This window comes from Buceros rhinoceros, unplaced genomic scaffold (assembly GCF_000710305.1).
Source record: "Buceros rhinoceros silvestris isolate BGI_N320 unplaced genomic scaffold, ASM71030v1 scaffold17621, whole genome shotgun sequence".
Classification (NCBI taxonomy): domain Eukaryota; kingdom Metazoa; phylum Chordata; class Aves; order Bucerotiformes; family Bucerotidae; genus Buceros; species Buceros rhinoceros.
In genome coordinates, this window is record NW_010396150.1 from 10,749 (window position 1) to 27,680 (window position 16,932).

The 16,932-nt window shown below is 48.4% G+C and overlaps 1 protein-coding gene across 1 annotated transcript in view; it reads left to right on the forward strand.

Moving 5' to 3' along the window:
* GRM7 (glutamate receptor, metabotropic 7) overlaps positions 1 to 16,932 on the forward strand; it is a gene marked incomplete at its 5' end in the record, with an annotated part of 64,786 nt that overhangs the window by 1,250 nt on the left and 46,604 nt on the right. Inside the window, 2 exon segments of the mRNA XM_010145823.1 lie at positions 84 to 92; positions 16,737 to 16,763. Of these exon segments, the coding sequence (XP_010144125.1) occupies positions 84 to 92; positions 16,737 to 16,763 (36 nt within the window).

A 16,932-nucleotide genomic window follows, 5' to 3' on the forward strand; every position in this document is an offset into this window, starting at 1 on the left:
CCCAAGCGAGCGACCATTGAGGGTAAGAGCTCTTCTGCTTGGCTCTCTCTCTTGCTGCCTGAACCGCGCTGCGGGCGCTAGAGTCATCGCCCGTAATTCTTCTTGCCTGTGTTTGGTGACTAAATGTGAGCTGACGTGGTGAGACACAAAGAGGGGAAGGTATGTCGAAGAAGTCTTCCTCTCCTGACATTTTGCTCAACCTCTGTGTTCCACATCTGGAGGCGACACGTAATTTCCGCGGCTGAAAAGCTGCCAGCAGTTAGCTATTAACAGCGCGATTTCAGAGCTCGTGTGAAGCTGTAGGGATGTGACAGGGCCTTTATCACTTAATAGGAAGTAAATCAATACGATCTTAACTTATCGTGTATATATGTAGGGAGAGCAAATCTTCCGCAATTTATGTATCATCTCTGAAGCAGCGGGTAAGTTTTTGACTGAAGAAGTAGAAATTCCTTTTGAAATCAGCAGTTTCCATTTAAACTTAGCTTAACTGTTATTTCGTTCAGACCGAGCACTAGATTTATTTACACCTATTGCTTGTGTGCTTGGCGTGTGTCTGTGAAAATGAGGGGACGCTCTTTCTGCGTAATCTCTGTGTGTCTCAGTGTGCCTTTTTTCTCCTGAAGTGAAGGTGTCTGGTCTTTCCCCAGCCTGTTACCCCTTTTGTCTGTGTAAGTGTCCCCTGGGCAAACCAAACTCTCCTCCCCGCTTGCAGCCCGTGTTCTCTACGGTGTGCAAAGAGCAGTTCTGCGAGAGGCAGACATGAGGGAAGCAAACGAACTCCTGGCTGGCACGTGGCTTGGTGCCAGGCAGGGTCTCCAAAGAGCCCTTCAACGTGTTGCCCACAGTAAAATAGTTCTGGGGTCTTCACTCCCAGGAAAACCAAATATTTGCCAAATATTCAAAATGCCCTCCCCAAACCAACAAAAAACCCCAAACCTTTTTACTCTGCCCACACCTTGTTCTTTTTCTCAGTTATCTAATACGCTCCATCCTTTTACATTTGTAGAATGCTGGCGGCGTTTTTGCAGGTTATTTCTCCATACATCCATAAGCTGATAGACAATCAAGTGTTTTGTTTCTGAAAACCAGGATATTTTAATGATCTTTTCACGCTATCTGTATTAATCCCTGAGGGTTTCTGACACAGAAAAGTCTGCCGACAGTACACAGAAATAAAAACTTCCTTTTTTTTTTTTTAATATTTTCCCTCTATATTGCACATTAAACCATTGGACATAAAGGGAAGGTTTGCTTTTGGTCACAATAAGTGACAATAGCAGAGCGGAAGGGTTCAGGTACAGAAAGTCAATGAAATTAGTTACAAATATCAGCATATTTAATCTATCTGCAAAAAAATATGTCCATTGAGATCACAAATATCTTCTCGAATAAGACTAATGCCTAAAAATTGGCTAGTTGCATTTTGCACCTGTAGCCACGCTGGTTGCCCAAGGACTGTCCCTGCAGCTGTGGCCATTCCTCAGCAGCAGCTGCCAGACCCGTTTGGAGGTCCCTGAGCCGCACCTTACTTTCTGGAAAGGGAAAACCCCTCGGCCAGAGGTAGGAGCTGGACTGGGTCTGACAGGAGCAGCAGAGCAAAGCGTCCAGCAGAGCCCTTGCACTGTCACTAGTTTCCTGGCTGCTTTGTGACTGCTCAGGGAGGTTCAGGCTGGTTCATCTCTTCTTCAGCCCTGGTCACCCATCCCGAAGTGCCACCTGTACCTGCCGTCTGCCTGGGCCGCTTAGGAGGAGGAGTGAAGGGGTGCTGAGGAGCGCAGAGCAAGTGCCCGTTCTCCTGAAGCAGGTTTCCAGAACTCAACACCTTCCCTCTCAGACTCATTCCTGTTGTGTTTCTTCCACTCAGGGAAACATGCAGTGCAATCTCTCACGTACAGAAGTAAGTAATCCGTAGGTATCAGCGTTGCTTTGCTTAGCGAGGCTCTTAGCGAGGCTCTCAGCCGCCGGCGCTGGCTGCCTCTCGTCCATTTAGACTGCTGGCTGGTGGTGGTCTGTTCTCCTGTTCCTTCTGTTGTTGCAGTAATTTCATTTGGCCATGAATCCCAGAGAACTGGAAGCAGACATTTTAGTGGTACTCTCTTATCACCCAGCAATAATCATCTTGCTGCCTAAAATCTAGTAATGCATTTCTTTCGATGAAGACATAAAATAAACGAAATAAGGAGCCTTGATTTTTCCCTCTAAATTGGTGGAAACAAACAGCATCAGCAGAACGGAACTCAATTTGCCAACAGTTTGTTCTTGCAGTGCAGCGGAGCTCCCTGCCTTCAGCCTAGTGCTCCTCTGGTCGTGGCTGTCTTCTCCGTGGGCGGTGACCATCTAGGAGAAAGTTGTTCGTTTGTCGCGTTTTTCGTTTGAAGCCCCAGAAGCTTTGCAGACCATCCAAACCAGCAAGACAAAAACGATGGAACCACAATCTGGGGGGCTGGACCATCCCCCGAGCTGCGCACCTCCCCAGATGTCGTCTGGGATGAACTGCAGCCCCATTTCTTTCGTAGGGGAAATGAACTTCTTCCACACTCATCTTTTGGATCGCAAACTAGCCTTTAAGTATTCCACTGCCACTGTACTTCTTCGTGTTGCAGTGGATTTAATCAACTCCAGAGCGTTTCCTCCCCTTGTTATCACCACTGTACCCAGCCCTACTCACAGTGTGCACACTCAGTGTGCGCTGCCTGGGGGAGCTCTCCTTACTACACCGTGTAGGTGTGCCTACGAGTTAGCGGAATGTCCCTCTGATTAAAGAGGGTGGTGCTACTGCTCCAGGCATCGACTGGAGTTCGCCCTAGCAGGCAGACTTGCGGTCAGGAGTTCCCAGATTCTCTCCCTGGAGGAAGAGCAGATCTTCCTGCCAGCGATCAGAAGATGCCTGTGGTGTGAGAGATGGGGAAGTCTGATCTTTTGGAGGCAGCTTTGTGCAGTACTTGCTGAATTCGGTACAGAAAGCTGTTAGTGCATGTCCAGAAGATACTGAGGTCCAAGGAATGGAGCCAGGCAGATGGTCTTGGCTTTCAGAACAAGTGTCTTTCCCATTTTTGTTTTTTTCTTTCCCATGTTTTCGTTCTAGTCTGAGCAGTGTCTGGTTTTAAATTTGCTTGTATCAGTCTGTAGTATCTACTCAGATTAAACTCCCTCAGGCGTGTGGCAGGAGGGAGCATGCGTGGCAGCTAGAACAAGAACATCCGGGGTGCTGGCAGGACCTTTGAAAGGTGGCTACAGCGGAGGGAGTAAGCAGCTTGCTTTCTGCAGAAAGGGCTGCCGAGCCCTTGTTAGTACCTGTGAGCACCATGTTAAGCCCCACGTGTGACATAGGGAAAAAGAGTGTGTTCGAGAGGCAGCAGCAGTTTTGGCTGCTGTTTCATAGTCTACCCACTCCGACATAGTGAGGGTCGCAGGCTCTGTACAAACTATTGAACACTGTCTTTTTAGGAAACAAGAATCGTTGGGAGATCTCGAGGTAGGACTAGAACAGAGATGAGCCGTTTCTGAAAACCACAGCTATATCTTTAAGAAATCCAAATGCCTCCAGTCGCTCTTATAAAGTTTCCAGAGTAAATATGTATCATTTCCATGAATTAAAACTTCTCTCTCTTCAGGTTGATCTTAGAAAATCTTTTCTTCTTAACCTCAGCTGTAAAGAAGACAAATAACTACCTACTCACCTCTTGCCTTCTGTTGTTCCTATGTCTCTTTCCTGTGTGAAAATTTTTGATTTGGGTTGTTACAGAGTGGTTCGAGTCGTTAGCATCTCGCTACTGACTTAGCACTTTCACATACCTGGTTCTTCCTCTAGCTTTTTGTCTTTTAAAATGGTCTTCCTCATCTTTCTTTCTTATATGTGATGTGTCTTCATGGACACCAGCTCACGGTGAAATGACACCAAGGGGAGGAACAGCTGTAAGAGAAATACTGGGGCTAATACATACATATGATGTTAATTATTTTGAAAGTCTGGCAAAACGCTTTTCCAGTGATGAAGCAGCCTATTCTTTGTGGTCTGAATTCAGAATTTGATGCAACTAAACAATGGGATTCAAACAGAGTTAAGATTAACGGTTCGATTCCGTCCGGCTGCAGCTGTGGCTGAGGTTTGGATCGGGCAATCTCTCAGCTCTGGGGTTAAATCAGGGCTCAAATCCAGTGTGAGGAAGTGTACTGCTGTTTAAAAACTAGAAGCGTTGCAAGTGCTGTGAACCAACATAACTGTCCTTATGATTTTCCATTGTTTGTCTTCCAAATAGATGGTGAATCATGTTTTTCATGTTTGGGGTTTATTTCCAAGAAGAGCTGATTTGCTACTTTGTTGTTAAACCTAGGAAAAAAAAAAAGAAAGAGTAGTGATTAAAAAAAAATTAGAAAGAAATGATACCTCACTAGAGGCTCTCAAATAATTCACCTGCACATCCCCAGCCTAGCAGAGGAAAGGAGCTCAGGGTTCATTTTCCTCTGTGTAAGAGACCGTATTGAATTTCATCACACGTTATTAACTACAGGCCTGCTATTCTGTGTCTAGCTACGGCTGCACCAACCCCAGGATGTTTCTTGGGGAAACATGAGCTTTGTGCAGCGCTGACCCACCTCCTCCCTGACACAACAGCCTTGGATCTCGTAACAGTGCTTGTGAAATAATCAGGTTTGGATGCTTTCTGTTTACAGCCTCTCCAGAGTCTCTTGCAGTGCTCTGTTGATGTCAGGTTTTTTCTCGGTGTCCCTTGGGGCGTAAGCGTGTGTGTTTATGACAGTGAGTGAGCTGGAAAGCTCTGGCTGGGGGGGGTTGGTTCATCCCGGGCTGCGGGGCCGGGGGATGGCTGCAGCCTCGCTAGAACAGAGTCCATGGATGCCAAAAGCCAGAGGGGACACCCGTCATAAGGGAAAAGACATAAGAGAAGTAGCATGGACCATCGCTCCCAGAATTTACTCATTCTTGCCGTTACCTCCCCTGAATTGCCTTCTCATCTCCTTGCCACCACCCATCTGACCTGCTTTACCTGCTGCACTGCTGGAAAGGCTCCGGCATCAGTGGGTCTGTTCTACCCTGGCCCCTCCAGGTTGGCTGTTTGAGAGCAGTGGGAGCAGCTCAGGCACCTTCCCCATCCCACACTGCCTGCAGCAGACTCCAGCGCCTGGAGGGGCACAGCCCTGCTTTCTGGGGGTTTGGATAGCATCATTACGACCAATGACAGTTAGGAAATACTTTAATACTAAATACTTCAATGCCTTAAGGCTGTTCCATGGCAACAGTTGGACAGAGCAACTCCGATTTGGGCACTTAACTCCTCCAAGCAAAATTTTCACAAAGGACAATATATATAAATGTTTATTTGCATTTTTTTCCCCTGTGAGCAAATTGTCTGTAGCAGCTTTGGCATTAGGATGCTACGGGTGTGGTGTGCTCGTGTTATTACGTAAGTAAATATGGAGATATATCATCTGTTAAAATAGGTTTGTTATTTTATCCTGTACCTTTTGTCAAAAGGTGCTTTCAAACGGCACTTCACAGTCCTCACAGAGAGCCTGTTCCCTGGCCGAGCACAGGTGAGGGAGGACTTTACCTTCTCGTCCCTCTGCACCAATCATTGTGTTTAAAGTCATTCTACCTGCAAACTTCCTGTGAATGTATCTTCCCCATGCTGACGAAGCTGTTAATTGAATTTAAATTAATACTGTGGTTACCTGGGAATCCAAGACACACTCACAGCCATGAAAAGTTTATTGAGTATTGATTCCAGCCTGTTGAAGAGCCCCTCTGGGAGTTACGATCAGCTTTGGAGCCTCCTGGCTGAGTACGGACTCTCATTGCCTCGTGCCTGTGTACGTACGGGCTCGTGCTTCCAGGATTGCAGCGTGCAAGGACAGACAGACAGACATGAGCAGCGGGCCAGGTGCAGGGCTGGGCTTCGCCTGGGGTGCTTGTTTGTCTTACGTGCTCCCTCGTGGGCTGCCAGTTTGGAGCTTCATGAGGAAAATTGTGATGCACGGAATTTGCGGCTTAAGCACCGCAGCGGACGATGCCCAGCCTGCTGGGACCGATCCGTGTGGAAATGTGGAGTCAGGCTAACGGGGGGGCTGTGCCCGGCCCCGGGGAGGACACTGCCCCTTCGCTGTGCACAGCAGCGTGGTGCTTGGCCTTAAAGGGTTGGAGAGAAAGCTCTGGAGAGAGGATTAGTAAGTTCAAAGAGGTGGTAGCTTAAGGGTAGTGTCAGCTTTTAATATGCAGGTAAAGACACATTAAGAAACACTGGTTTTGCGAAGTTTCAAATTAACATTATTTGCATAGTTTCCTTTTAAGCAAAGATGCTGAAGCCTTGGGGTGATTTTTCTTTTGTTTAAAATTCCCCATAAGTGTTAGTCAGTGAGAAATCCAGGCTGAGGTGTAACCTCGGTGAGCTCCAACCCTCGGCTCCCAGGAACAATGCAGTCAGGAAAAACACAGCCCCCAGCACCTCCAGGTGTGAACTTCTACATCTTGTCCGAGGAGCGTTTTGCTGAAGTTACACATCTGGCTATTCTGTGGTGTTACTGGAGTTCTTTCGGGGTTGCTTAGGCAGTGGGAAGGTCTGATCTCTTCAGAGTATTGAAGCGAGTTATCTGCCACAGCTCAGTGCAAGACCCAGCTCGTTACCACAACAGCGTTAACAAGGAATTTTATCTCAGACGGAGGTAGAACCGGTACCTTTTCGAATGGCTTTGCTGCTTCAGAGCAAAGAAATTAGATAGAAAGCTCTAACTGGACCATAAAAAACTGTTGTAAAGATTCAGGGAGCTTTCTCTTTGGCCCTTTGAAACGGAATGAACTGCTCACCCAACCTGCAAGAGACCAGCTGGCTCCGGCTCGAGGTGCTTCTCTGCCCGGCGCCGGCTGCTTCCCAGTCAGTGGGTATCTGCCTCTCTTCCTGTATTCTGTGCCTTGCTCCCAGGGCTTGCATTGGCGTTTTCTCTTTGATGTTCATATTTAACTGTTATTTCAGGACACTGGAGATTGTGTGGGTGGTTGTTTTCAGAGGGAGATGTGCACACACAGAGACTGGAACGGCTGATGCTGTAAGAAAAGAGAATTCACGGAATCGTGTCAAGCTGTTGATCACTGTTCAGAATACCCTGAATTGCATCTTCTGAAGAACAATTTTTCTCTCAGTGATCTAACACTGCAATTGTCTGAGCTGTTGGTTGGACATGTTTGGGCAGAGTTTTTCCATCCAGAAAGGAAGACTTTTATTTTTAGAAAGCCTGCTACCCTGCGTGCCAGCCCCTGGTCTGCCTGTGGCCTGTAGGAAGCACCAAGCCTTCCTCTGTGCAGACGGCGTTGATGGGTGCCGGGGACTGGGGAGGCTCTGCGGGGGAGCGTTGCTGCCCCACACAGCAGACACCCATATGCTACTTCCCAGCATTTCTGCAAGGGAGCGGAGCTTGGGCTGGCAACCACACTGTCCATCCTTGCGAGGGGCGTTCACCAGCACGTGGAGAGCACACAGCAAGCGCCTCAAGAAGGCAAAGGATGGTTTCCTGCCCAAAGCCCCCTCCCCAGATTAGGAAACCCTGCTGTTCTCTAGTGCTGTTAGTCTGTGCAGTTTCAAGCCTCGTTTGTTGACAGGAATTTGGCTTCTGTTTGTTAGCAGAATTGGCAGTGTTGCCAGGACCTAGGGAGTGATGAAGCTCAGGGGACCTTTCCAGACCCCGCATGAGTGAGCTTTTTCTGGGCAGCTGAGCTGGCTCATGGAGAATTATAAAAAAATAATGTTTTAGTTTGGAATTCTGTTCAGGCATAGAAACAGAAGTCAAGAAAAGATTTTACCACCTTCTCCCCCTCCCTCAGAGCCGTGCTGGCACCAATACCATGCCAAGCACAGCACTCACACTGGGTTTGCCTCCTTAGCTCAACCCATCCGGTGCAGAGAGCTCAGAGGATGTTACGGGAACGAGCCGAGAGCATGAGCAGTTCCAGTGCTGAAACAAAGGAGCAGCAGAAGGGAATTAGGGAGGGTGGGTGGCGAGGTGCTGCCATAGTCCATCTGAAGCATCATACCGTATGTCTGCCAGCGCGGCAGGGTCCAGATCTGGGGCGCTTCCGTGGGCACTGGGAGGGAGAGGGAAGAGCTCTTCTCTCGTCTTGGAGTGAGAATTGCATCTCTCTTGATATTTGTTACACTATAATTTAAGAGGTTAAGACATCACAAGAAATACATTGGCAGAGTGTTTGTTTTGCCATTTATATTTCATGTATTTTTCACGTAAAAAAGAAATTGCAGGAGCTTTCTGAAATAAACTGTTCCTGTGTTAGGTAAAAATATCCACGAATGGCCCCAAATACCTAGTTTTAGAATTGCCGTTCTGCAGCAGGGCTGAGAACCACAGGCTCTTCCTAATGGAACAGATAACTTTTCATCTCTGCTGCACTGCTTTGGCGAAGCAGAAGGAGCCTACTGTGGGATGTGGCTGCAGAGGGTGCAGAACAGGTGATGAAGAATGACGCTTGTTTGAGCAGAAGGACCCGTGGCCTCTTGTAATGTTTCGTCACACTTGTGATGAATTTGGGCTCCAGAAAGAGCTTTGAATAAGGACTTTGGCATCAGGACCGTGGATACTAGGTGGGCAGCTATGTTCCTTTACTGAGTTCGGGAGCTTCAGACCCTGGAATTGGGAGCCACAAACATGCTCCCAAATAAAAGCTGCTTGTCCTGCAGGCTGAGGGGACAACCTTTGTCCGGTCATCAGTCTCTTCTACGAGGATTAGTTCTTCCAAACAAAATTTAAAATAACTACAAACTAAAAAGAGGCTCTCGCTAGGCCACTTAAAACGAGTCTCTGAACTCCTCTATGACTGACTTACTCTTTCTCTTTATTAGCAAGCCAGGAAAGAAACACCGCTTCACAGTCTGCCGAGCGAAGCGAAAATAAAGAAGTTTGAGGCTTTTATTAGAGTGAAATGCAAGCACGGCCTCCCTCTTTGCCAGGGGCAGATGAATCCACCTACCTTCGACATTCAGAATGTTTCCTGGAAGTGTGGCGTCTTCATTAGTGTCTGCGTTGCCCTGCCTGAGTAGCCAGGGGTTCCTGCCCTGCCCCGCCTGCCCTGGAGATCTGGAGCATCCCGGGGAAGAGCTCTGCGGGGTCCAGCTGTGCCGCTGCTGGGGCTTCACGCTCACCCCCATGAATGGAGTGTTTCTGAAGCAGGCTGAGCTCTGCTGAGTGAGGTTCAGACACAAGGATAAACGTGTTGAGTTTAGGAAGCAGGCAGAGATTTGGAAGGGTTCTCTTGTTTGTTTGACTGTGTTTTTTCCTTTTGGTTTGCGTTGTTAAAGCTTGAATGATTGCAGGCTTTTGAAAGGAACCGATTAGGAAATAATACACATAATAATACACATAATTTCCTTAAAGATGATACAATGAATGCTAAAGTGCCCACTTCACTCACGCTGGGTTGGCAGATCTGCTTCGGGAATGTGTTTTCATTCTGTTGACTGACTGCGAGGCAACAAAGGAAAGGGAAAAGAATTCAGAGACAAATCCTCAGTTAATTACATCCTCTAGCTCTTTAGTGAAGGAAACAGGAGTCAAGAGGTCAAAGATCTTAATCTCTTAGTAAGGATAAACACAAACCTTTTGTCTCATGGTTAGTATGATTGTAGGGTGGAGAAAACTACGTGATGCAAGCCAAGCTTTCCCCTTGTCCAGCGTGAGGTGGCATGTCTGGAAGGCGCAGTTCAGGCTTTGCTTCGGCTGCACGGCACGGTCTGACCGGACCTTAGCTCTCTTGGTGATGGTAACTGCTGTAACACAACCAACAGGCTGCAGCCGGAGCCTGCTGCTCCGCTTCCAAGTCTGGGCTGACGTCTGAAGAACCTGGTGGTGGGAAGGTGATGGGAGACTATGAGATGACAGAAGATGGAGAACTTCTGGTTAAGTCGTCGCACTGACCACTCTCACACTGTCCAAGTTTGGGGAAAGAAAAAGAGCTAGAAAGAGAAAGTACAGGCTTGACGTGATGTCCGAGACCTCAGTGATGACTAACCCCTTCAAGGGGCTTTCAGCTGGTTTCTGTTCGCCCTTTGGTTCCGCTGCTCCGTATCAGTCTCCCGGCTGGTGCTGCCTCTGGGAAGGGACAGCTCCATCTGACCAGCTCTGGCAGTGCTGGGGACTGGCTGGCTGCTCGGCAGAGAGGTGTGCGGTGCATTTTGGAGCTCTCTCCACAGCAGCACGGTTCTGCTCTCGGGGAGGAACTGAGCACTGCGCACGCTGGGAGATGGGACAGGTGTTTTCCCTGCTAGAAAACTGGTGCCTTTGGGTGATGGGGATTTGGGGTTGCTGGGGCTGTTGTCGCAGCCCAGGTGCTGTGTGCCCACTCCCGCGGCTGGCTGAGCCACCCCTGTGCTGCTGTTCCCCTGCAAAGCCGCTGTCTGAGGAGCCAGCAGCCGTTACTCTCCATTCACAACTCATGCAGGTGCTCGGGCCAAGAGCTCCCGAATAGCCTGGTGTCGAGCGCAGTCAGCCAGAGCTCCTCACACCTGCGGTGTCTCCTCCCTCTTAACAAAGCTCTGACACAGTTAATAATTGATTAATTGCTCAAGCTGTTTGATAAAGGAGGGCCAGGCCAACCAAAGGTTTCTACCAGTGCAATATATAAAAATGTAGGGGAAAAAAAAAAAAGAATGCTCTCATCCTGCCCTCAGCTCTGCTGGAGGCTCAGCCGTAACTCGTGCATGGTCCTGATGTTTCTCACCATCCAAAAAGTAATTGTGTTAGACTTTGTAAGAATGAAGTAGGAAGTGAGTGGCCTCAAATTGATTATTACTAGTGAAAAGAGAATGGTGTAAATTGCTTGTGAATAATTATTAAGCCTAATTAGTGCCAGGGTTTTGCTGTGATGCTGGTAACGGCCACCTGCAGTGCCTGGGCTTCAATATATGCTCCATGAAGAGGTGTGGTACCAGCATCTTTGCTTCTCTACACCGAGGGGAGTGGATGAGGCTCCTGGCGTTCTTCCAGCACGGCATGTACGCGGCCACCTGCAATGCAGTAAGTTCCCACGCAGATTCCTGAGGTGAAACTGAGCTTTTATTTGTGTTTCTCTCCCTAATGTCTTTGTAATGGTGCTTATGGTGGTCAACCTGTTCAAAGTAGCCTTCAGTTGTAATGAGAAAATACTTTCAATCTTTGTTTTCAAGTCTAGTCTGTTGTTCTCAGTTTAATTACCACATCATGCAGCATAAATTTCCAAAGCAAAATATTTTAGGATCTAATGGAAGGAGCCGCTAATGACATCTGGAAGGTATTGACGTCCCGTCTGTTCTTTGATGGTACACTGAGGCTGCCACACAGGCTTTGGTGCTAAAGATACTCGTGGGAAGAGCCTGTTTGTTCTCTGTCTCCAGAGAGGTTTGTGATGTTCCTGGGTCTGTGATGGTCACAGCTCGCTGCTGTGTAAGGCAGCCAAGGACAAATGATTGGGGTGTGGTGGAAAGGAAGGCGATGAAGCTGCGTTTCTGCGCATACGTCAGTGGTGACGTACGGCTGAGGTGTTGGGTCAAAGGGCACAGCAGCTGTGGGGGGGTGCTGCTTCTGAGCAGGAGGTTGGGGTGACTGCTGGCCCCTTCCTGTGTCGGGGGGAGTGGGAGGCACTCCTGAATGTACATTGCTTGTGGCTGGAGATAGCCTCTGACTTCAGGAACTGCTGACAGAGGCTGCAAGGTCTCAGGAGCTAAGTAGTGAAATAGCCTCTTTGCAGAGTTGTGGGGCTTCTTGGTTGGGATTTGATCTTTTTCCCCTGGAGATCTGGTGGACTGGTTTGACAAAAGCTGGGAGGAAGTGAAGCCAGGCTGGCTGGGAGCAGCAGTCTCTGTGCCTGGCTGGTGGTGTGGCTTTTCTGCCTGGCGAGGTGGCATGCGGCTGGCAGGGGCTACGGGCTGCTCTGCTGCACCAGGGGGTATGTGAACCAGAGTGCTCCAGTAGACCCAACTCTGCCCTATAGTAACTCCAGTAACAGAACGCTCTTTCAGGTGCTGGTGTTTCTCCTGCTCAGCTGAAGTTTGCATTAAACAATTTCCTTACAAAGGGCCAAGCACAAAGTGTAATACAATACTGCAGCAACTTCAATTTGTGGAATCAAATTGATGTGCTTTATTTAAAAAACCCAATCTAAATCACACCTGAACTCTTTCTTTAATGTCCCCTTAGAATTTAAATTATGTTTTTAGCTTTGGCAGTTACTTAAAATGCTGATGTGTCAATCCCCAAAGAGAGAATACTTGTCTCGAGTATTGCCACTTGAAATTTTGGGAAGCCACACAGATGTTCATCTCCTCATTATGGAAATAATGTATTTGGTTAATGTGTTGGCATGAAGAGAGGGGAATACAAATTATCTTGTAACTTGAGAGCCATTTAAAAGTTTCCTTATGTTTAGGCTGCCTTGTTAATCTCTACCAAGGCATCTCAGAGAAGAGAGCTTCCCTGACTGCCGGGCTTGGAAGTGCCTCTGGCTGGTGCCTCGCTGCCCGGAGTCCCACAATGCTGTCCCATGTCCCACAGCTCTGCCCCGGCTGGTGCTTGGTGTTGGGGCAGCGAGATGAGAGATCTAGCCTCACTGCAGCACCGGGGAGAGCCTGCTGGGTATTTACCTTCTCGGAAGACTCATGTGCTGCTCCCGAGGCTTGAGTTCCTCTGTTGAGAGCTGTGGCTGCAGCCTGGTGGCTTCTTGGGTGCAGATCACAAAAATGAGAAGAGGCTCCAAGCCAGGGACTGGCCAAGGGCACTTGCCTGCTTGTCCTTAAGGCTGGCTAGGATCCCAGAGTGGCTGCTGAACTGGGGCTGGGGGAGCCCTGCAAAATGAAGAGGAAAAGAAGTAGAGGTGATGACAGGATGAGGAATGGGTGCCTAAAGGATACTCTGCTCCTGAAATATTTAAATCCATTGGGAAAGCTTTTTTGCTTTCCTCCAAAGACGCAGGGAGGTCTGAGGACAAGCACTGGGGGTGACAAGCAGGGCTGCACAGCCTTGAGGCCAGCCAGCATGATCCCCAGCCTCAGACATCATCCCCCATCTCTTTATCTTTGTCTTTTCACATCCGAGGCTGAGCAAGGATAGTACCTTGTGGTTTGACGTGATTAATGCGCACAGTTGGAGTGGAAGCTGCAACTTTGTGGTAGCAGCCTTTGCTGAGGAGAGGGAGGGAGAGAACAGCACTTACGTCGCTCTGTCTCTTGTGTGGGGCTGGCTGGTGTTGTTAAAACCACTTTACAATCAAGTAATCAGTTGTCAAAAATCAAGGAAGTAGTTTTTTTTTAAGACTAATTAAAAAAAGGGAGGGAAGAATGCAATGGCGTTTTCAGGTAGTGTTTCTGAGGGATGTTGCCTCAAGGGGAATTGGAAAATAAGGCTGGTATTGTAGTTTAAAGCCAGACACGACTTTGCGGTGTGGAGCCGGTGGCTTTGCTGTGCCCATTTGTGTTGGCTCGCCCCAGCTGCAGCTCCCAGCCCGGGGTTCTGGGTGGCTGCCACGTGTGCCGTGGAACGATGGCTCTGCAGAAGCGAGGAATCGGTTACAGAGCCTTGTGAAGGAGCGTGTTTCCTGCATCTAACCAGGGTTACCCTGCCAAGAGTCTGGGAAAAAAGTGGCAACTTCCAGTGTCTGGTTTGGGGGGCTGTGTGTGTACCGCCGGGGTCTGTGAGCTGCCTGTAGATTCTAGCAAACACCTCTCTATTGACACAGGCTGGAGTTAGTCCTGTTGACATGGCAACACTTCAGCGAGGCTCACGCAAATACATGCAGGGAAAGAAAGAAAATTAACTCTGTGTATTGAAGGAATTCAACACAGCGTAAGGAAATATGTGAAACCCAGAGAATTCTTCTGCGGGTTGGGGCTGACCTCGCACGCGGCAGGAGGAGCAGCCCCGCGCGCTCCATCCTGCAGGACAGGAGCCAGGTACGTCTCACCCTGTTCTCCCACTTGCACCGCAGGCAGGAGGAGGACGGGCTTTGATTTCCTCCCGTGTTGTGTTTGCTGGGAAGGTACAACAATGCGACTGAGCGTTGATTTGGGTTTTGCAAGTTGGTTCTAAGTGCGTGTGCCAGACCAGCTCAGCTGGGAGGCGGTGCACTGCCCACCCCCGGGGTTACCGGTGACTTTATGGCTCAGAATTTAGGTTGTGTATCGGGGGTGATGGAAAAGGACTGTTTGTGTAGCATCGCTGCTGGTCCTGTCCTTGGCTTGTCTGGGGGTGCTCCAGCCAAACCCCAGCCGTCCTCCGCAGCCTCCCCTCCACAGGCACCTCTGACTTCCCTGCCGTTGACTTTGGCATGTTTGTTATGTGTGCTGGTTTAATGGTATTTATTATTTCTAATCTCAACCTGTTGAACACCTTTAGGGGTTACTCCAGTTGCTGCATTACAATGTAGAAGGATTTCTGTATTTTTAGCCCCATTTTAAATTATTCAAGCCAATGACTGGAGCTTAAATGCTTTTAAGGATACGCACTGTGCGTTTTGTCTGCTGCTGCTATCGAAGGGGAGGAAACCGCTCATGTTCTGCATTTAGTCCTTCTGTATGTCTCCGATTTCACTGCTCTGCATTATTGAAATGGAACGGGCCATCTGTGGAGCAGCTTAGTCAGAACGGGTGGGAAGGAAGAACTCAGAAAACTGACAGGAAGGAGACACCAGTGCAGACAGTGGGGTTTAGCTAAACGCTGAATTGCAAATGAAAACTGGAAATACCAGCTCAGAATTTGGGAGTGAGCATCAGTACTAGGAGAGAGTGAGCTGCATCCTTACCCGTGGGTCACCGCTGTGCCCCGTGTCCCTGGGTGACACTGTAACCCTGCTGGAGTTCTCTGTCCCAGCTGTGGACAACGCAGAAGCTGACCTGGCTTTCAGTAAAGCAGAAAGCAACAGAGAATTGTGGGAAGAACAGGTATGCAAGTGAGAGGGAACGGCAACTTGGTTAATAGCTGACTTGTGATGAGCATTACCAAAAAAAGCTTTTCACTCCTCTTCAGGTATGAGATTAAAAAAAGAGTATTTCACGAGTAAGGTCCTGGCAAGACGAATAGCCCGTTTTCAATAACTGGGCAGCGTGAAAAGATGAATTACTGGGAGAGACATTCTGCTTCAGGATGTATTTTTAAATCTGTTCTGTTTGGCCTGATTCTGGTGATAATCTTTTACAGCAGGCTCCTGTGAGCAGCGTTTCTCCCTTGGCTGGGACTTTGCATATTACAATTCATAAAAAATTATTCATCCCCGCAGCAGGAGCCGTTTGAGTCAGGCGTGGAGTACTGAGCTGAAAGAAAAGCACCACATGCACGCAGCAGCCCGGGTGGCTTACGCTGGTGTCAATCAGGAGGTCCCTCTGTGGCTGGAAACGCCAAAATCCTGCGTGTTATGAAGCCTGCAGCTCTTCAGGGGAAGAGGAGCACAAACCTTCCTCATCCCCTGCCCCATAAAGCCCTCTCGATGGCTGAGGCGTGGTTTGGTCTTGTTCGTGGTCATAAAGAAGACGGTGGGTCCCTCTGGGTTAGACCAGCCTCCTGCCCAGGTGGGAGGATGGCCCTGCTACCCTCCAGGAGACCAGGGCAGCGACAGAACCGGCCGCGGGGCTGAGCTCCTTGTGTGCGTGTCCAGTGCCTGCTGCAACAGGCACATCCCGGCCTCAGCAGAGGCCTCCCGCTGGTGTGGCAATAAAAGTAACAAATAGGAGAAATAGATTTAGGGGTTTCTGCTGTTTATATTGATATAAATGGGAGCTCTGTGAAAATAAGAAGTGCCTGAGGGCAATAAAGTGTGGAATCATGAATAATACCGCACTCCTGTACTAACCGCTCCATTGCAGCGCTGGCTGGTCAGCACCCAGGTCACGATCCCATTGCCACGGCTGTTTCGCAAAAGTGATAATGATGCTCCTTAGCCAATGAGGATCGATTTTCGTAACAGCGGCTTTGGAGTTTAAAATCTCAGGTTTGCCCTGAGCATAGCAAGCTGGGTTTCCTCTGTACGTGCTTGACGTCGTGCATGAAAGTCAAATGTGGCATCAACTGAAGAACCCTTTTCCCTGTTAGAAGTGGCAAGTGTGAAAAAAGGAAACAACTGCAAAGCATTTTTAGGGCATGAAGTTAATAAAATCACTTAATATTATGGCCTTTTTATTGAGTAAGAAGGTCAAGAAGATATCTGTGGAGTGTCTTAACAGCCCCATAATAGTATGTAGTGTGTGGCTTGGGCAATGTAATATAACCTGAATGAAAACTAGCTGTCTTAACATTGATCTTGTAATTTCATGCCTAATACTTTTATCCGAGATTTAATGTCAGTAAATTAAACCATTTTGGCTTGAATGTTAGGAAAATCTGAAAATTACCCGAGTAGCTCCTTTCATCTCACTTGGCATCAGCAGTCGCAGTAAGTAAGTGGTGATTTACCATGGTAAGTGGGGAGGTGGAATGTGGCTCACTAGCAGTCGTTAGCATGGACTTAACTTTGGACCAAATAAAGAATAAAAATATCATAAACCAATAGTCACTACCCATGTGAAATTGGGTCAGTACGTTGTATTTGCTCACAAACCACATGGGCTGAGAATGAAAACACTTGAGGCACATGAGAAATGCAGTAGGTCAACAACTTTGTGGTTTAATTAGGCTTAATTTTTTTCCTTAGTTAATAATGCCAGAGCCCTTGCAGTCACTGCTGACACATGAAATAGATGCTGCGCGGCGTGTGCCAGTGACTTGGTAAACAAGAAGTGGCAGAAGTCATTCCTAATATATGTCTGTCTTAATATCTGGTTTGTTCGTGCCAGCGGGTCTTCAGGAGCCACCAGCCCGCAGTTCACCTCCGCAGGTCGCGGGAACTTCACGTGGCTGCTGATGGTTTCACTGGTGCTGGCTCTGCACTGGATCTCTCGTTTTCTTCTCTCTTTC